Genomic DNA, 21,471 nt, shown 5'->3' with positions numbered 1-21,471 from the left:
TGAACAGCAGTACATTTAGCAGATTGCACGTTTGAAAATTAATTTTCTCTCCCGTAATTGCTGACCTAACTTTAGGACAGGTGAAGACAGGGCTCCGCACCGCCACATAGCTGCAGCATCACCTGTTCATTTATATCTGATCAGAGATTAGGAAGGGTAAAGGGAGGGACAATCTGCCTGTCGGTTTGCCTGTCTATCTTCTGTCTGTCTTTGTGTGTTTCCTATCCATCATTGATCAGTCAGTTCAACCTTAAGACAAAAAGCCAAAGTGATTTGAATCGAACAATCACAATCATAACTTGTGTTGATTTGATCAACACCAATAACCCAGTGGACAAAAAATGAGTCATTGTGGATATTTTTTTATTGTTATTAACAATTGAACAGTACGATTCTACAAATGCGAGAATTGACCAATAACCAAAATAAGGGTTGCACGCTTGTAAGAGCTTCACTTAATATTCTTAGAAACAGACATGGGGATTATGTATTAGATGAATCCCTATACATTTTTCTGAGGTATGCCAAATTACTTGGGGGATACAATGCAGCCCCGCCTCCTCCTCACCCCGCAATACAATTAGGGGCCAATGAAGCTGTCTCGTGCTTACTCACACCTCCTTCCATCTAAAAAACCCCACGCCACTAACTGTCGCCCCACGAGCCACACACAAAAACAAATATTTTATACCACAACCTCCCTCTTACCTCACACACACACACACACACACACACGCACACGCACACGCACACGCACACATTAATCAACAGTACATTTACAGGCACACAGATTAATGAGGACGTACTCAACTAAAACATAATCACAACATCAGTATACCTCCAAATGTACAATAAAAACATACATTGAAAATATAACTGAATCTTCGTGTGACATAAATATATTTAGCCTTTCTTCATTTTGGTTTAACAAGATTCTAGTTATGGAATCTGACATTTCCTCTCTGTAAAAATCATTGGGCCATTCTAGTCCTATAACTGGTTATCCAAAATCATGTCAAACAACAAGGCAAGCCACAATACATTCTCCAAACTATTCTAGCAAAATCCCCATTCTTTACAATAAAGAGTAAAGTTCTTGAAAAGAGTGACATTCCGGTTACATAAATGTAATCTTATAACGAAATGCACAAATTTTTACCAAAAATGTTAACAATGTAATTTTATAGCTTTTGCTCTACAACTTGAAATTTGAGAAACATTTTTTTTGTTATATTTGCTTTGGTGAATGTAGCTTAACAAGGAAAGCTGTGATGCATGTCCTTTGTGATATTAGGCTTTTGAATCCAAAAAGCCAATATGAATAATAAGATCATAGCCTTGGGTTTTAAATAGTTTGTGGATTTTTTGAAAAACACAATTGTCTTACTTGTAATATTCCATTTACACACACAGCAAATACAGACGCATGTACATTACATAAATGTATGTACATTAGACATACACGCCATGACATCATAAGTCAGCACTATGACATCATCAACACTGGCTTTGACATCTTCATGCGGGTTTGTCTTTTTACTTTGATTGCATCTGGGGTTTTTTCCGTCAAGAATACAAAGGTTAATATCCACTAGGAAGTTCAATATTCAAAATCCAGGAAACATTGAACTTCACAGAGAATAAAAAAAATCAATAGGGGTAACTAATAATCATGTTGATAATAATAATACGAGTAAATCTATTGTAAACATAATCATGACTATAAACACACAAACACATATCATAGTTTTAAAAACGTTGTCTGAAAGTTCCATCAATCAATTTTTGTCTTTATCCATTCACAGTTAAAGGGGAGAGCCGAAATACTATGCAAAGATTTGAAGTAAATACAATGGTCTCCTTATCCTTTCAATCAAAGTGGAGAGACCAACCCTTTTAAAAATGGACAGTAACAACCACATCTTCCATCTTATAACCAGATAACTGTGAAACACACACAAAAATAAAAATGTTACTTTTGCAAATGTACAAGAATATGACATGTCCACCTCCACCCCTGCAATGTAAAAAAAACTATGGTATGATTGGCTTTTTGTCACACTCAATGTCAACCTCACAAGGGCACAAAGTAGCTTTGCAGAATTGACTGTTTTCTTCACACTTACAAAATGTGTCTGGAATTTCTGCAGTGTTGCACAAACTGTCTCCAATATTGACACAGACAAATTAAAAAGCCAACAAAGTACAGACCACAAACACACAAAGAGTTTTCAGAATAGCCCTTGGTGTTAAGCGTCCATTGTTCCCTGTTCCACCTTTCCAACCTGTCTCCAAATATTGTGAACAGCTGGAGTTTTAGAAACAGTAATAATATGTGGAATTCAGAGAAGACTGTGAGTAGTGTATATTAACTACTGACAAATCAATTTATTACCTCACAATCTGTGGTAAACAGCTCTGAAAGTATCATCAATGGAGCAGGAGCTTGACTGGTTTTGGGGATTGTTTTAAGGGGCAGACCCATGGGCAAGTATGGCTAAACAAAGCCTTTGCATTAGCCACTCTGTATGGCAGTGTCCCTCGAATTTAACACAACTTCACTGAGCTTTCATTCTCATCTTATGTGGTCAACAGTTTTGTCATCTTTTTTTCTTTCAGGTGGTCTTTATCTCCTTAAAAACAATGACTGACATTGTATGTTGAATAACAGTGTCAAAGAATTTCTGTGTGACTATAAATGTAACTGGAATCAGCTCCACAGTTTGGAAACTGACCTCAGAGCTGTGAAGGGTCGGACCATTGTCGTGGAAATGCTCATGAGTGACGTATGTCTCTTTGGGAGTGACAGCCGTCACATCAACCAGCCAGCCAATCAGGCGAGGGTGCAAAGGTGATTCAGCAAAGTGATGTTTGTGTCAAATCATTATAATAATAACTGAGAAAATCCAGCCATAATCAAGAGATTAACTTATACATGACCTTATACAAAATGTCTGCAGACTAAGTTATGGCTGTAGTGTTAGATTGTGGTATCTAGCAACAGTACTCCAAATCTGTCTATTTTCAAGTCTTCCAATCAAAAATGAGGAAAGTGACGATTGGCGACTCAAATGTCCACTAAGTGTCAGCCATTCAGTCATCAGGCTATAGCATATACACACAGAATATACATACTGTCATTCAGTCATCAGGCTATAGCATATACACACAGAATATACATACTGTCCAACGGGGCTTTATTCTTTTACAAAAAACGAAACAATTTACAGTCTTGTATTTTTTTACAAAAGTCAAACAAACATCACATTGTTCTGTACTCCATTGACATCTGTGTCTGTTCAGATTCAAAAGACAGGTTTGTTCTCTGTCAGAGCAGCTAGAGGCTTCACGACAAGAAACTCAATAACCATTTAATAATTTTGACCCAAGCAGGATCCACAAGTAAAAGTCATCATGTCCTAGGATCCTTTTTCATTTGCACAAAAAACTTTTTGAAATTGTTCATTTTTTGCTCTATACATGGCCCTTATTCTTTCTCCCTCCTCAACAATATGGCTGAATATTCTCTTTCCCAAGAATCAAATCAATGGGCTTCATTCAAAATTCTCTCTAATAATTCAATTTTTCTCAATGGTTCTTTCTATCATTGCCCTTTTCTGTGTTTCCTAGCAACAGGTAACAATGGCATCCACTCTTCTCTCACGTCTTTCCTTCTCTGGCCTTCAACACACTCATCTGAGGCGGTTGATGGGACGCACTATCCTTCTCTCTCTCATCAGCTTGCCCATGTCTCTCTTCTTGTTTCTCCTTCTATTCACCTTTCTCTCCATCATGCCCCCAATTGACCTTTCCTTCTTCTCTTCTTTCTGTGTGAACACTTTCAGCTCGAACATTCTCAACGCGACCTTCATCACTCCTTCTACGTTGTCTCTACTCTCTCACACGGTCACCTCGTTCTTACTAGCCGTTCTCAATGTCTGGCCCCCTCCCCCTCCCCCTCCCCCTCCTCCTCCTCCTCCTCCTCCCCCAGGGATGTATTGGAGCTGTTCTATGGTGTTCTGCCTCTTGGTGGCGAATGCCATCCTCCGTGCATTGTGGCCCCCGATGGTCCCCGCACCGCTCCCTGGTCCTACCCCGGCCCCTGATCCGTGCCCATGAGGGTCCCCCCAGCTTCCTGCCGGATGGCCCACCACGCTCATCTCCAGTTCGTGGCCCGATGTGGGGTGGGAGTTCATCTTGATCATGTGATGTCGGTCCAGCGAGGGTGTGACGCAGACGTTCTGCTGTGATTGGGCTTTGTGGCTGAGGCATCCCATGGTCGGAACCCCCATCCCCCCAAAGTCACCCATGCCCCCCATACCCACCATACCGCCCAACCCTGGCATGCCCATGCCCACCATCCTCTCCTCCAGACGGTCGGGAGAGACTAGGAGTCTCTCGTGGGACTTGCGAAGCGTCTGTGAGGTGGAGCTCTTGCTGGTGGTCATAGCCTTGTAGTACTGATGCTGCTGGTTCTTGGAGAGTCTGGAGAGGGTGTTGCCCTCACCAAGCGCCAGGAGCTGGTCCTGGGACATGACCCTCCGCGGGGGCTTGTCGAAGGCAGGCTGGTACCCCAACGACTGGGCTGGCAGAGGGTAGGGGTTGGGGGTGGATGTGGGCACGTGAATCCGTGGCCGGGAGGAGTGGAAGGGGAGGGTGCCCCTGGCTCCGAGGGTGTAGTCACCGCCCCAGTGGAGGTGGTGCTGGGAGGAGTGGAATGACGGAGGGGCGTTGTTAGGCCGTCGCTTTGATGTGTAGTAGCCAGAGTAGTCGTCCAGATCCTTCTCTATTTTTTGGGAGGGGGAGGGGGGGTTGAGTAAAAAAAAAACAAAGAGGAAGGATGGAAGAAAGAAATGTTGAAATGGCAGTTAGTGAAATTCATTAATTATAAGGTGAAACAAAGTGTTCAACATTTCTCTCCCTTAGAACCCCTTCCTCTTTAAAGACTTTCCTTAGACTGAGCTCCCTGAGAGCCAATTTAAATGTGACCTTTAGGCAACCGTTACAATCCCCCAATACATCCTCCATATAATCTAGCTTTCAGGGGCACCCATTCGAGACAAACAAGCCTTTATCGACGCCCTTTCTATAGACTATAGCAGCCTACATTAAGGCACATCAAAAGGTAATGCATCTGACGCACATCATCGGCTGCTGCCTCTCTCGCCTGTTCTGCTTTCTTCCACACACACACACACACACACACACATCTCTGGAGCTCTCTCTAGCCACCGCCTCCAGTCGCCTTCCATCCAGACATCCAGCTCTCTCTCCGGCCCCCGCCCCACTGCCCCTCCCCCATCGCCCCCCTCCTCACCGAGCTTCTTCAGGGAGCTGTAGCGGTTGATCTCAGGTTTCATGGCCGCCTCGTAGGAGGGGGGTAGCTGGGCCAGGTTGTGGAAGGAGTGCGAGAAAGGGGGCTGTGGGTGCAAGTGCAGGCCGGAGCTGTTGTTGTGCTTGCTGGTGAGGAGGGTCCCCGTGGAGGCTAGCTGGGCGTTGTTCATGCGGGGCACGCGCTCTGGAAGAGGAAGAGGAGGAAGACATAGGGGAGCATTAACCAGGGACCTAACACATACAGTATATAGGGCTACATTTAGATTGACATGTTAACATAATATTTATGAGTACATTAACCAGGGACCTAACACATACAGTATATAGGGCTACATTTAGAATGACATGTTAACATAATATATATGAGTACATTAATTAAGGACCTAACACATACAGTATATAGGGCTACATTTAGAATGACATGTTAACATAATATATATGAGGACATTAATTAAGGACCTAACACATACAGTATATAGGGCTACATTTGGAATGACATGTTAACATAATATATATGAGTACATTAGTTAAGGACCTAACACATACAGTATATAGGGCTACATTTGGAATGACATGTTAACATAATATATACGAGTACATTAGTTAAGGACCTAACACATACAGTATATAGGGCTACATTTAGAATGACATGTTAACATAATATGAGGACATTAATTAAGGACCTAACATACAGTATATAGGGCTACATTTGGAATGACATGTTAACATAATATATATGAGTACATTAGTTAAGGACCTAACATACAGTATATAGGGCTACATTTGGAATGACATGTTAACATAATATATATGAGTACATTAGTTAAGGACCTAACACATACAGTATATAGGGCTACATTTAGATTGACATGTTAACATAATATATATGAGTACATTAGTTAAGGACCTAACATACAGTATATAGGGCTACATTTAGAATGACATGTTAACATAATATATATGAGGACATTAATTAAGGACCTAACACATACAGTATATAGGGCTACATTTAGAATGACATGTTAACATAATATATATGAGGACATTAATTAAGGACCTAACACATACAGTATATAGGGCTACATTTGGAATGACATGTTAACATAATATATATGAGTACATTAGTTAAGGACCTAACACATACAGTATATAGGGCTACATTTAGAATGACATGTTAACATAATATATATGAGTACATTAGTTAAGGACCTAACACATACAGTATATAGGGCTACATTTAGAATGACATGTTAACATAATATGAGGACATTAATTAAGGACCTAACATACAGTATATAGGGCTACATTTGGAATGACATGTTAACATAATATATATGAGTACATTAACCAGGGACCTAACACATACAGTATATAGGGCTACATTTAGATTGACATGTTAACATAATATGAGGACATTAATTAAGGACCTAACACACAGTATATAGGGCTACATTTGGAATGACATGTTAACATAATATATATGAGTACATTAATTAAGGACCTAACACATACAGTATATAGGGCTACATTTAGAATGACATGTTAACATAATATATATGAGTACATTAGTTAAGGACCTAACACATACAGTATATAGGGCTACATTTAGAATGACATGTTAACATAATATATATGAGTACATTAGTTAAGGACCTAACATACAGTATATAGGGCTACATTTAGAATGACATGTTAACATAATATGAGGACATTAATTAAGGACCTAACATACAGTATATAGGGCTACATTTGGAATGACATGTTAACATAATATATATGAGTACATTAGTTAAGGACCTAACACATACAGTATATAGGGCTACATTTAGATTGACATGTTAACATAATATATATGAGTACATTAGTTAAGGACCTAACATACAGTATATAGGGCTACATTTAGATTGACATGTTAACATAATATATATGAGTACATTAGTTAAGGACCTAACATACAGTTCCTTCGGAAGGTATTCAGACCCTTTGACTTTTTCCCTATTATGTTACGTTACAGCCTTGTTCTAAAATATATAAAATAAACTCCTCAGCAATCTACACACAATATGCCATAATGTCAAAGCAAAAACAGGTTTTTAGAAATCGTTGATATTAATGAAGAACAAAAACAACAGAAATACCTTATTTACATAAGTATTCAGACCCTTTGCTATGAGACTCGAAGTTGAGCTCAGGTGCATCCTGTTTCCATTGATCATCCTTGAGATGTTTCTACAACTTGATTGGAGTCCACTTGTGGTAAATTGAATTGAATGGACATGATTTAAAAGGCCTGATTGGTGGAGTGCCCCAGAGATGGTTGTCCTTCTGGAAGGTTCTCCCATCTCCACAGAGGAACTCTAGAGCTCTGTCAGAGTGACCATCGGGTTCTTGGTCACCTCCCTGACCAAGGCCCTTCTCCCCTGATTGCTCAGTTTGGCCGGGCGGCCAGCTCTAGGAAGAGTCTTGGTGGTTCCAAACTTCTTCCATTTAAGAATTATGGAGGCCACTGTGTTCTTGGGGACCTTCAATGCTGCAGAAATGTTTTAGTACCCTTCCCCAGATCTGTGCCTCAACACAATCCTGTCTCAGAGCTCTATGGAGAATTCCTTCATCCTCATGGATTGGTTTTTGCTCTGACATGCACTGTCAACTATGAGACCTTATATAGACAGGTGTGTGTCTTTCCAAATCATGTCCAATCAATTGAATTTACCACAAGTGGACTCCAATCAATGGAAACAGGATGTACCTGAGCTCAATTTCGAGTCTCATTGCAAAGGGTCTGAATACTTATGTAAATAAGGTATGTCTATTTTTTATAAGAAATAAATTAGCTAAAATTTCTCAACCTGTTTTCACTTTGTCATTATGGGGTATTGTGTGTAGATTGCTGAGGATTTTTTATTTTAATTTAATCAATTTTAGAATAATGCTGTAACGTAGCAAAATGTGGAAAAAGTCAAGGGATTTGAATACTTTCCGAAGGCACTGTATATATGAGTACATTTACAAGGACCTAACACACATAAGGTAGGTAGCTACATTAATAATGGGCCAACATGTATAAGTACATTTAAAATGGCCTTACATTTAACGGTACATATACAATTGACGAAACGTGCCAGTTCCTCACAAATGATTAGTCTTAAAGAATTGCTGCCAATTTGTCATTTGTACATTTTCAAGTAATTCTAGGATGACTATTACAAAGGTCCCTTGAGCTAATATATAAAACAAGCCAAGATGATTGTCTGACACTTTGGTCATTGACCGTGTACAATAATGTCTTTATAACCACTGAGCGAGCACACGGGAGACATTGACCACTGTGGAGTAACACGCGCAGGCTTCGGTAAGTGCAGTAGCACACTGACTTCACTCAAGCCAAGGCCCACAGTGTACGTAAGCACGCTTACAATACAAACGGATACAGTACATAGTGCATGCTGAGACACTCACGAGGGTGACACACAGAATGAGTGGGAGTAGTGAAACGGCGACTGTGTTATGAAAACAGCGACTGTGTTAAGGAAACACACCCAATGGTACATATATAACACCAGACAGACGTTTCATGAGGCCAACTCACACACCCGCCGGCTGTGTTAGCTAGTTCGGCTTACCCATAGTGGCCGAGTGTTTGGGACTGGAACCAGACACCTGGATAAAATTGTGGTGCAAGTTGCCAACTGCAAGAGAGCACAGCGAACACTGATGGTACTGCCACTCGTATGCGTGTGTGGTGGTGTGTGTGCTGTGGGATTACATGAGCGTGTTTAAGAGTGAGAGTATGTCGAACATGACCCCATACAGTCAGCATTACTAGGCTATTGCATCCACCACCGCTGTCCACCATCATCACTGTAATGGTTCATATATCTGAAAACAGGCTAGTACTGTATTTCAACGTAATAGCAGTGTTATAAGAGTGTTATTATACTAACAGTGTTATAACATTGTCATCACAGTGTTGTTATTGTCCCATGCTTTCTATGGCGTCACTCACTGCGGTTGTCTTTGCTCTGGAGCACCGGGGTGTAGAGGTTCTTGGGGGGACGACCGAGGATGTCGCCGGTGGTGGCGGTGGTAAGGACGGTGCTGTTGTTCCTCTCCCCCTGTTGGACTGGGCTGGCCTGGCTCCGTAGGATGTCCACCAGGGCTCTGGGAGAAAAAGGAGAGAAGACAGGAGGGGAATGAAAAATCATAGACAAGGGCGAGAGAGTAGAATAGAAAATATATAATAATGTAGTATCCAATGTAAATGTGTTACTTGTTCATTGATTGTGGTTCAGTTGCATCACCCCTTTGGTCTGTGGCTTGTGACCTTAGTGAAACTCAGTAATGTGCTGAATTTAAGACTACAGCCCACTGACAGATCCACGTACACCCATAAGGTCATTTTCAGACACTCCTTACTGATCTTCTATTCAGAGACACTTCTCCATTCTTTTCTCACCTGGGCATGTTGATGTCTCTGTTCCGGGGTCGTCGGGATATCTTGTGGAAGGCCACCTTGACGCCCACTGCCACCACTAGGGTAAAGGAGATCACCCCGCCAATCACGTACGCCGTGCTGTTGCTCTGCTGCTGCAGCTGCTCTGAGTCTGGGTCACCCCGGTTCCCCGACAGCGGGGGGTTCGTCTGCGGTGTGTCGAGCCACCCGGGCGAGATGTAGTTTTTACATGACTCCTGGTCCAGGCGGCTACGCTGGTGGTCACAACAGTAGCGGTAGTGGCAGGTGCCGCAGCAGTAGATGTAGGTCCCCTTGGAGCAGTTGAAAGTGTTGTCCAACTGGCCCATGACGTCGTAGTAGGCCCGGCACACGTCCACATCCACCAGGCGCCGGGGAGGTGGCGCTACCTGGGCGGCCCCCAGCGGAGGTTTGAGGGCGTCAGCTGCCGTCATGTTCTGAGGGAGCTTGATTTGGGGGAGGGGCTTTGGGAGCGTTTCAGGTACTTTCGGCTCACTGTCCTGAGCGTCCTCCATTTCAGCCGCTTTAGGCGCCACCTTTGGCCCCCCCGGGGGCGGCGGCATCGGTTTGTTCCCAAAACCGGTGAGGAGGAACAGGGTGGTGCCGCTGGGGCCGCCGTTGGATGAGCGGCGCTCTGTGGTGATGGTCACGGCGGAAAGGACGAGGCCGGACACAAGGAAAAATATGAGGGAGGTGCTGAACATCTTTTTATAGGTTCTAGGACTCATTTTTCAGCGTTTCTGAGCCAATTCAAAAAATAAAAGGCCCGTCAAGAGTTCAAATATGAAGGTCCTCCTCCAAGAGGGATAGTGTTCTCCTCTCCTTTCTTCTTTGAATTTCACTTACGTGTTAAGTGTAAAAATATTAAAAGCTTACACTCAAGGTTTCAACTTAAATACGGTAAACTAATCCTTTGTTAGTGCTTCCATGTACATTACATACAATAATGTGGAGGTTTTCACTTAGTTGAGTGATTATTTTGTTTGTTCAAGCAATATGTGTGGTATGTATTTATGTAAACATATCTCTCAAGCTCTCAATACAAATCTATTATTGTTCGTAAGCAGCTTATGTAAACTCTGAGGTTATATATTTCTATGTTTCTATGTTTTTTTAGGCCTATATTATGGCTATACTTGTGAAAGGACTATTTGAAGTTTGTCTCGACAACTTCAACTTAGCACACAAAAACAAAACAGAATTATAAGGATGCTAGAAAATGTATAGATTGTAAACACCAGTCAACCAAGTGTTGTTTTATGGAATGGTAAGAAAAATGATTGGAGTTTCTTGATAATTGTGTGGTCTCTACTGTGCAGACCTCACTAAAATGGCAAGTCTTTCTTTGTGATAGGCAGTATTGTCTTGTAAACAAAATCAATGTGTAAACGTTTCAAACCCTTCTGAGTCTTTTGAACTCACCTGACCTATGGTACAAAGTTATGAATAATGTAGCTAACGAATCCTCTTTGAAGGGAAGGTGTACTCTGTAAACATTAGCGTTGCATGTAACCTTTATTTGAGTACTTTTCACCTACGCTTAATCGTATTATCACTGGAATTGGCACATCAGTTATCTGTTGTAGGTATTTGACCCACAAACCTTTCTGTGACACTTTAGTCAAAATCCATTTCTAGCTCTTTGCGTGAATTGTAAACATTTTGCTGGCAGCTTTAGGTGTCTGTAATTCATCATATCAATAAATGTGCTTGAACAGATCTGGCACTGTTTATTAACAGTATTAGCTTGCTAGGGAAATTTCTTCTGCACTGAACTTTATATTTGTTCACAAATAAACTCTTAGAATATTTAGGGAAAGGAAATAGAGGTTGGGTGGTTAATTGAGGAAATATTATTCAGAGAGATTTGAGATTCTTAATTCGGACTCAAATACAGCGGTTGAAAGTCTACAAGTTTTGCACTATGAGACAAGGACCAATCACTAAGGCCTGTCAGGAGGTCCGGTGAAAGTGGGTACTGCAGAATTGTACCAAGCAGCATATATAGTTGAGACAGACTGGGACCACACAATTCACACCTAACTTAGTGAGAAAAGGAAAACTAAGATATAACACAGTGAGTGATGGACAAAATGAATAAAGGCAGCCGGAGATCGTACAACAATTGTTTGATGAATTAGGAAAATGTGAGAAAGGGAAGGAGAGACGAAATGGGGCTAAGGATCTATGTGCGTTTGATCCCCTTGCGTGAGTGTCTCTGCTCTGAGTTTAACTCGGCCCAACAGAATAGAACGAAGGTGGGCTTGGGCCCGGTTCTGGCAGGACAGCGCGGCTCTGCCCACAGAACAGACATGAAAATGTCTGGATTCATTCGTTCAATGCAGAATATGTGGAGGAAACGTACACTATGAAATGGTCACTTTCCAGCCTAACCTAACCTGGGCTGATGACTACAGACACATAGTAATTGTGACCTAAGAAAGAAACGTAGAACAATCTAATGTGAATAGCTTTATAAGCTATTTTCTTATAAATAAAATGGAAATGGTATCCTAGTATCATATAATCTCTTCACTGTATCCCTGAATGTATCATAGTTGAAAGTCAATATATGAGATGTGGTCAGTACAAAGAAATATTAAACATAGTGAGATGATAGTTCAAAATGTTTAGTCATAGTATGGCAGGTATAATATGGCTTAATTGTTTCTTTAGTAAGTGTTCAAGTTTATCTCTTTTGACAGACAACATGAATACACTCAGGGGCTGTGTTGCATGTTTTGAGAAAAGAGAACACAAGGGTTTGAATATCATTCGGGTTAAAAGGAAAAGGGGGGCTTTTCAAATTGTTTAATGTGGCGTGCCTACATGCGCTGTATGGGAGAATGCTGGAGAGATTCTGACAGAAAATAAGTAAAAAAAAATCGAGGAGCGATGGATAAGCAAAGGAGCGACAAAATAGCAGCAAGGTCAATTTATCTTGTTATATGTGACTTGTGTTGCCCATCAGTCAGTCAAAGCCCAGTTCGATTGATCGCTCTGGGGCCGAGCTGTCACAGCCCGAGTAAATTTCTAAGTTACCACTGCTTACCATGTTCCAGCTAACGCACTACAAACAAATGCAGGCCATCCATTAAAGATTTGGTTATAAAGCACTTTGAACCAGTAATGCACTATTCATCCAAATCTGAAAGATTATAGGAGCAGATTCTTTTTTTTTAACACTGACGTCGGAAAAGGAATGTGCGTTTAACACCTCTCTGCAGGCATTAGGCTAACTCTCCACAATGTGGTTCTAACTACTTTTTCATTCATATGTTTTGCATTTATGTATGCTATGAGCTTCAATGCTATTTTGATGTAATAGGGATCTGAAATGTCTATTTTATGTGTTAGGGAGACTAATTAAAAATGTGTATTTTGATATTGAATCAGGTATGAATGAAAAATGTGACTTTTTGATAGCTTTGTTGTTGTCGATATTTTGCTTTTTTCTTGGCGCAGTTCGTTTGGCACTGGTTTTGGTCTCTCTTGAAAACAAAACAGGGAACAAAGAAAAACAGTCTGTGCAAATGAAGGTCCAAAATCCCCCCCAAAAAGAAAGAAAACGAAAAAAAGGTATGTAGAAAGGCCGTTGTAATTAGCAAACACCCTCTGGATCAAAAACAGGGTAGAACATCCCCCTAGTTGTTCCACCTGGCCAAGACAGGGTAGAACATCCCCCTAGTTGTTCCACCTGGCCAAGAGTGATGATGATGTAATCCAGGTTTGAGGTTATTTTTGTTCTTTGCCCTTTTCAAATTTCTTCGACTTCTTTATTTCTTTATTTCTCAATTGACACTGCAATAAGAAGAAGAGAGCAAGCTGATCAATGGATAACATTTTCTTAGTCCACAGTTTAGCCAAAATGTTTCTATTCTAGGAGAGTTAGGTACAAGACATACAAAAGCACTGGTAATACCAATATTGAACAAGCATACATGATTACTCCTACATAAACAGTTGGCTAATAACTGAAATAAGCAGTAATTAGCAAGTACTAACATTCACTCTGTTTGGCTAAATCGATTCATATTTTAGATTACGTGATATCCATGTTGTAAAAATGACAATGCATGTTGCATTATTGCGTTAATTTAAAACCAACAATTGAATTTATTCTAATCATCATACTGTCAGCAAATCTGTAACAGAATACGATTCGGAAAAGCTCATCCTTTCACACCAGACCTTGAATATCCCAGTCATAGACTCCTGAGAACCATCGTCTCATACATTCCTTCGTTAGATAAGGACCTGTGAGATCACACTACATTAACATCAACTTTGAGAGAATAGACATGTTTTGACTTCAACAAAAACAGCTAGGTGGGAGATGATGATGAGAGACACCATGTGACTAGTACTGACACCGAGAGACGAGTGTCAGGGGAGAAGATTAGGTTTCATGGTAAAGACTAGGCCTCGAGAGGAGAGAAAGGAGCGGAGAAGCCACAGATGTGAGCAGAGTGGGGGGGTGCCCTGAATGGGAGTATCCTGTCGAGATGAGAAGAGGAAAACAGGGAGCAATGCTGGGTTGGGGCCCTAAAAGTGGAGTCTCTTGTGCTGGAAAGTTAAGGGTGCCTTTCAAATCAGTGACTGCCCTGGGGTCCATTTCCATTATGTCTCCTTGATGCAGCAATTAAGAAGCTACTGACGACAGCTGATCTCCTCGAATGTGAAGCTTTCTAGGCAAACACATCGTTTCGACAGACACACGTCTCGGCCTGGCCACAAATGGTGAGATGTTTATGAGTCTGTTCGGGTGCATATGGAACAGAGCATTCCCAACATATATGCTGCCTGAGCATCTGCTGATGCCTGGCCCTGCCGAGCACAGGTCTTAAAGAGACAGTGTAAACGCTGACACACAGCGTGTTAGCACTACACTGACCCCCCTCGCTCCCACTTCCCTCCCTCCCTCCCGCTCTCTCTCTCTCTGCCAGTGAGTGGGCTGGAGCAGGCTCTCTCAGAATAGCACTGCAGCAGTGAACGAGAGAGGGAAAGAAAGTGAATGAGCAACACTGTCCTCCACTGTGCTCTCTATATACATATATACACGTCTATTGTCTTATCAATGCAATTCGTTGTACAAATGGGCTTTGCTTCACCTCTTCTCCTTTACCAAAGATCTCTCCATCTTTCTCGCCCTCCTCCTCCCATGATGCTCAGTGTCAGATGTTTGTCCACCTCACTGCTCCATCCATCCCTCAGCCTACCTATTCTCCCTGTCTTTCTCTGAACTGAAGCATGCTGGTTCTTAAGGCAGTGCACTAGGACAGTGAGCCTTTGTAATTAGGTGTCAGCATTCATAGGCCTCCTAAGACAAGACATCCTGAATTATGGAAGCAACGTAATTACCGTAGACCTATTACTGACTCCCTTGATAGTGAACGATAATTACCTTTAATACTGGGAAATGCCATAATATAGTATAACTGCACAATTATTGAACTATTGTGGCTGTGTCTCAATGTGCCATATCATGAAGCATTCATTGAGCTTTGTCTACAGACTATTTGTGGGAGATTATATATGGACAAGACTCCCACAGCTGAGGTTTTGGGCAGCAAACAGGTGACTATGTGACAATGTTGTCAAAGCATATCCATTCAGGCTTCTGCACATGAGCGACCATGAACATTATAGCACGGTTGGTGTGTCGAAATGTGCATTCATGTGGCGTTGTGGTATAGTGTGGTATAGGCCAATTCACACACTTCCATTTTCCATTGATGCTAGGGGACTTAATTTATGGGGGGAAACGGACAAGACAGACACAAAATGGGAGGGTATGTTATGGTGGTCGAGGCGCAAAGAGCGATACTTGTTCACGTGCACGTTTCATTGGGCAATGTTGCAGCACTAAACAGAAACAAAATGAAGGAACGTCTTACCTATGTGTCGCTGGTTGTATTCAGAATGGCAATACGATGATGATCCTTATTTAGATGCGGCCGTCAGACCCGTCACCATGTTTATTTGAAATGAAACTAGGAACAAATATTGCCGCACATCAATTGTTGCAGATTGATGCCAATAAAATAATGCATATATGCATTGATCAAAAATGGCCCTGCACTATGCTGCATCACAATAAAAGCGCATAGATTGGAGTTCACAGGCGTATGCGCTCGTCTCTTTCAAATTACACCCAAATTGTATGTCTTATGGTCAAAATAATTGTTTTAGGAATAGGAGAAAATCTGCACTCAATTAATAATTTACTTCCATCCTAAATTGCGAGAATCATGTTAATCTATCCAGTCGAATGAGGTTGTGGATATCCGTTTCAAGCTTTGAAGTTATGCAAAGAGGAGAAAATGAATCAGATTTTGTTCTTAAAAAGTGTTCAAAAGATAGCTTTACCGGTTGTCTTAGTTGTCCATTCACCAACGTTGGATCTTTGTGATTCCCGGAAAATAATTGACCATGCCTACATTCTCATTGTAATTCCAGGTGAGGATGACATTAATTGGTCTCGAAAGACATTTTTCTCTGAATAGACATATAAAATGCCACGATCATTTAAAAAAAAACGAGAGGGCGCGCGTCGGAAAATATATTTTCTGCTATAATTTACACCATCACATATGGCAATTTCCTTTTAGCGGTGACTATAATCCTCAATGCGCTCCCCCTTTGCTAAATAGATTCTACCGCGTTGATGAAATTCGCAAAAAGTGATTGCTTTCACAAAGGTCCGCCACACTAGGTATTCATTCATTGATTGGCCAATATGGTATTTGTCTACGTTTCCATTTGTTAAGTGGGCAAAAGTATCTACCAATCGGTGACACACTTTATTCCCAATGAGATATTTTTCTCCAAGAACCATTGGTTTACAACCGGGGAAGGAATGGAATAGTTTAAACGCATGCAACAAGAGCGAACACTCAGACACCTTCAAAAGGGCCAATTTGTCTATTCAATGTGCCGAACAAAGCTCATTGCAATTAACAATGGAATGTTTAACTCCTAAAACACTAGCAGGGTGATGGGGGGGAAATTACACTGCTTTACAGTGTTTATTGGGGAATAGATGAGAGGGAAGAGTCTATGATAATGCAGTGACATTAGTTTCCTTGACAACCGTGTCCCTGTATTTCAGCTAATTATTAATTTGATGGAAATTAGTAAATGCTTGTTTCCTTCTTCCCGAGTCATTGCCCCATTCACTAACTTCAAATTGTCACACAAACTGTTTCCAAAATCTCTCAGGCATGCCTTCCTCAGTTGACATAAATGACAGTACCCTGTAGGCTACTTAAAATAGAACCGAACAGAGACGATTAGAAAATAATATGCATCAAAGGCTCCCATAAAGTCCACCATTGGGGAAAGCATTATTATGTGACAGAGACAGCTATATCAGTCATTGTACCAGAACAGGAGCAGGACTGCATGGTGTCTGGGGCCACACAGATGGTCTTCTATAACATGGCACATGGTGGCTCTTTGAGCCAGGGTTAGTCAACTGTCCAAATCACCACTTCTCACCAGTGATTACTCTGAACGTCAATATATCAATGAATTAACCAAACACATAATCAATACTGTCTCCAAAAGGCTAACAAATATGGAAATAGTCATTTTAACAACAAAGGTAATTGCTGACAGAAAGCTTAGCAAATTGCATCTGATTGAAATGTCCAGAGACTCACTTTTCACTCCATAAAAGCCATTTGAGGATAGGCTAAATGAGAACCCCTGTGAACCAGCCACAGGAAATGCTTCCCAGCTGAACAGGAAATGGAGAATTCTCAGGGGTATCTACACAGTCAATGGGCAAGCCCACCCATATGAAGCTGACAGGGTGTTAGTGTTGAGTGACTGCACCTCACAATGACAATGTGTAGACTTCGGGCAATGTGTTACAACATGTTGTTTAGTAGTATTACTCTTAGATTCAAATAAAGAGACATGTTTGGCTAGTCCTTGATGGCGTTACAAGAGCCTGTTGGTGGCTATGCCAAAATGATACTGGAATACAGAGTATGTTGGTCGAAAGCGTACTGTAATGGAAGTTAGTAATGGCTGACTTATTACTCATTTCAGGCTTTGGGTCAGGCTTTGAACCCGCCCCCTCCTGACCCAACGTCCCCCAAGGGCTCATATGATTGGGCTATTTCTGCGGAATGTCATTTTTCTTTTATTAGACTGCAATAGTGACAGTTCAAAGTATTTCACAGTAATACAACATACAGAATGCATCTTTTGGGGCGTAACTACAAAGCATATGGATGTATACAATATATGAACCATTGGGGCGTAACTACAAAGCATATGGATGTATACAGTATATGAACCATTGAACAAATTAGTATTAAAGGACCAAATCTAGGTCACATGGAGACAGAGAGCTAACAGCAAGCTCCCAGATGTGACATGGGAGAGAGTTAAGGCATAAGGAACCTTTCCTTGCCACTTGCGTCACTTCCTCCATTCCACGTCTTGAGGGCAAAAGAGAAGTATCGTCACCATCGCTATGCAGGTCTCTCAGTAGTAGACCTGCCATACCTCTATTCAGTCAACAGAGCAGGATGACTCAAAGTGTCCTCTGGACAGGATGGAGTCGGAGTGCGTCACACACACACACACACACACACACACACACACACACACACACACACACACACACACCAACACACACCAACTTCAGATACACAGGACCAAGCACTCCTGGCTCCCAAACATCTTCAGGCGGTAGTCCACGACCAGGTAAATCATGTCATTCAAACAATAACAAAGCGCTCTACACTGCACTTTGTGGTCCACAGCTGAGGAATGGAGATGCAGAAATGTAACCATTATCATAGTCATAGACAGAGATATTGAATCAAGTACTGACCATGACCATGAGATCAAATGTACAGTTTTAACCATGTTTTGAGGCTATATGCAGTACATTCGGAAAGTATTCAGACCCCTTCTCTTTTCCCACATTTGGTTACATTCAGCCTTATTCTAAAATGGATGAAATAAATAAAAAATCCTCATCAATATACACCTAACACGCCATAATGACAAACAGAAAACAGGTTTTTAAGAATGTTTGCACATTTATTAAAGGCAAAAACAACTGAAATACCTTATTTACATAAGTATTCAGACTCTTTGCTATGAGACTTGAAATTTAGCTCAGGTGCATCCTGTTTCCATTGATCATCCTTGATGTTTGTACAACTTTATTGGAGTCCACCTGTGGTAAAGTCAATTGATTGGGAAAGGCACACACCTGTCTATATAAGGTCCCACAGTTGACAATGCATGTCAGAGAAAAAACCAAGCCATTGTCACATTCATCGTATGGATTAGACCAAAACGCAGCGGGAATGTGTAAACTCATCTTCTTATTTATTGAGAAGAAACCGTGAACACAGAAACACAAAATAACAAACAATGACGAAGAAAACAGTCCTGTGAGGCACACAGCTACACTTGGAACAACTACCCACAAATCCCAATGACAAACACCCCTATTAAATAGGACCTTCAATTAGAGGCAACAAGGAACAGCTGCCTCCAATTGAAGGTCAACCCAACAAACTAAGCATAGAAATAGAAAAACTAGACACAGACATAGAAATACACTAACATAGAACATTACCCAAACCCCCCCGAAAAACATAAAACAAACACCCCCTGCCACGTCCTGACCAAACTACAATAACAAATAACCCCTTTTCTGGTCAAGGATGTGACAGCCATGAGGTTGAAGGTTCAATAATCAATGGTCCATAGAGCTCAGAGACAGGATTGTGTCAAGGCACAGATCTGGTGAAGTGTACAAAAAAATCTGCTGTATTGAAGGTCCCCAAGAACACAGTGGCCTCCATCATTCTTAAATCGAATAAGTTTGGAATCACCAAGACTCTTCCTAGAGCTTGCCCCCCAGCCAAACTGAGCAATCAGGAGAGAAGGGCCTTGGTCAGGGAGGTGACCAAGAACCCGATGGTCACTCTGACAGAGCTCTAGAGTTCCTCTGTGGAGATGGGAGAACCTTCCAGAAGGACAACCACCTCTGCAGGACTCAGCCCGCTTGGAGTTTGCCAAAAGGCACCTAAGAACTCTCAGACCATGGGAAAAAAGATTCTATGGTCTGATGAAACCAAGATTGAACTCTTTGGCCTGAACACCTTGGCCTCTTTGGCCAAGCGTCACGTCTGGAGGAAACCTGGCACCATCCCTACGGTGAAGTATGGTGGTGGCAGCATCATGCTGTGGAGATATGTTTTTCAGCAGCAGGGACTGGGAGACTAGTCAGGATCGAGGGAAAGATGAACGGAGCAAAGTACAGAGAGATCCTTGATGAAAACCTGCTCCAGAGCACTCACGACCTCAGACTGGGGCAAAGGTTCACCTTCCAACAGGACAACAACCCTAAGCACACAGCCAAGACAATGCAGGAGTGACTTCGGGAAAATTCTGAATGTCCTTGAGATGCCCAGCCAGAGCCCGGACTTGAACCCGATCGAACATCTCTGGAGAGACCTGAAAATTGCTGTGCAGTGACACTCCCCATCCAACCTGACAGAGCTTGAGAGGATCTGCAGAGAAGAATGGGAGAAACTCCCCAAATACAGATGTGCGAAGCTTATAACGTCATACCCAAGAAGACTCGAGGCTGTAATCACTGCCAAAGGTGCATCAACAAAGTACTGACCAAAGGGTCTGAATACTTATGTAAATGTGATATTTCAGTATTTTTTTATTGCTAACATTTCTAAAAACCTGTTTTTGCTTTATCATTATGGGGTGTTGTGTGTAGATTGATGAGGGATTATAAAATATATACATACATTTAGAATGTAACGTAACAAAATGTGGAAAAAGTCAAGGGGTCTGAATACTTTCCGAATGCACTGTAGTGTTTGTTTACAATTAATTGTTTACAAACATTGGAGTAAAACAAGCTTGTATTTTGGGTTCGGATGGTGTAGGGCAGAACTAAACTCATGAGACATAAGTTGAATTCTTCAATAATCAATGGGTAGATTGTACAAGTACAAATGTAGCTACTGCAGATTTCCCCATTAAAGAGCTTGTTCTTACAGGCTTGCTGCAAGTCTTTTCACGTTGCTTGTTAGTGCATATGCCGTGCATATCCTAGAGCAGCCTGAGTTAAGTGCCTAAGCCTAGCATCAGCACGCAGTGTTCCTAAATCTGGAACAGCAGGTAACTGCTTCTATTGTTACCTCGGTAGACACCTATCCTCTCTGTAGAATAGAGTACTCTACTCAAGTTTAAAAAAGCACCAGTCACTTCCATCAAACGGTAGAAATATCCCATGAATATTGCATTGAGTCGTAGAGGCGTAATCCGTTTTAAGGTGTGACCACGTGTATTGCTTATAACGTAAGAGTGGAATCCATGCATGCTTATGACAAGTCTTTTAATGCATTATAACTGTATCATACCAGGGTTTTAAGTCAAATGTTACCACTTCAACCATACAATTTCGGCAGCCCCCTCTGCTTCATTGTATTTACATTGCTCCATTGAGCGCCTATGTTTTCCTCTCCTTGTCTCTACATACCTTATGATACACGCAGCACAAAACAACATATGGTTGCTGATGTGTTCAACAAGATGGCTGCTGAGGCCCTCTTGGGAGACTGGCCCTGCATACACTGCATGTGGTAAATGTAAATGCCATGTAGCAT

The 21,471-nt window shown here is 41.6% G+C and overlaps 1 protein-coding gene across 3 annotated transcripts; it reads right to left on the bottom strand.

Moving 5' to 3' along the window:
• Positions 1 to 346: 346 nt before the first annotated feature.
• LOC106570007 (protein shisa-7) lies at positions 347 to 16,471 on the bottom strand. Of its 3 annotated transcripts, none has more exons than XM_045694654.1 (6): positions 15,703 to 16,471; positions 9,791 to 13,606; positions 9,341 to 9,495; positions 8,958 to 9,023; positions 5,318 to 5,518; positions 347 to 4,786 (listed from the first exon to the last, which is right to left on the bottom strand). In XM_045694654.1, the coding sequence occupies exons 2-6, from the start codon at positions 10,531 to 10,533 to the stop codon at positions 3,900 to 3,902; spliced, it is 2,052 nt and encodes a 683-aa protein (XP_045550610.1). In that variant the 5' UTR covers positions 10,534 to 13,606; positions 15,703 to 16,471; the 3' UTR covers positions 347 to 3,899. The 3 variants fall into 3 exon arrangements, with proteins under 3 accessions (XP_045550610.1, XP_013997326.2, XP_013997327.2); XM_014141851.2 differs by having other exon boundaries at positions 16,175 to 16,471; XM_014141852.2 differs by lacking the exon at positions 8,958 to 9,023.
• Positions 16,472 to 21,471: the final 5,000 nt, after the last annotated feature.

This window comes from Salmo salar, chromosome ssa14 (assembly GCF_905237065.1).
Source record: "Salmo salar chromosome ssa14, Ssal_v3.1, whole genome shotgun sequence".
Lineage (NCBI taxonomy): Eukaryota > Metazoa > Chordata > Actinopteri > Salmoniformes > Salmonidae > Salmo > Salmo salar.
Note: the sequence above shows the minus strand (reverse complement) of the source record. Positions and strands in the feature narration are given on the sequence as shown.

Bases quoted from the DNA above. Each gene is read 5' to 3' on its own strand.
- LOC106570007 (XM_045694654.1), bottom strand. From the start codon at position 10,533: ATGAGTCCTAGAACCTATAAAAAGATGTTCAGCACCTCCCTCATATTT. The intron at 9,496-9,790 runs GTGAGAAAAGAA...TTTTTCTCCCAG, and splicing joins AGAGACATCAACATGCCCAG to AGCCCTGGTGGACATCCTAC. The intron at 5,519-8,957 runs GTAAGCCGAACT...TTCCTCTTCCAG, and splicing joins CAAACACTCGGCCACTATGG to AGCGCGTGCCCCGCATGAAC.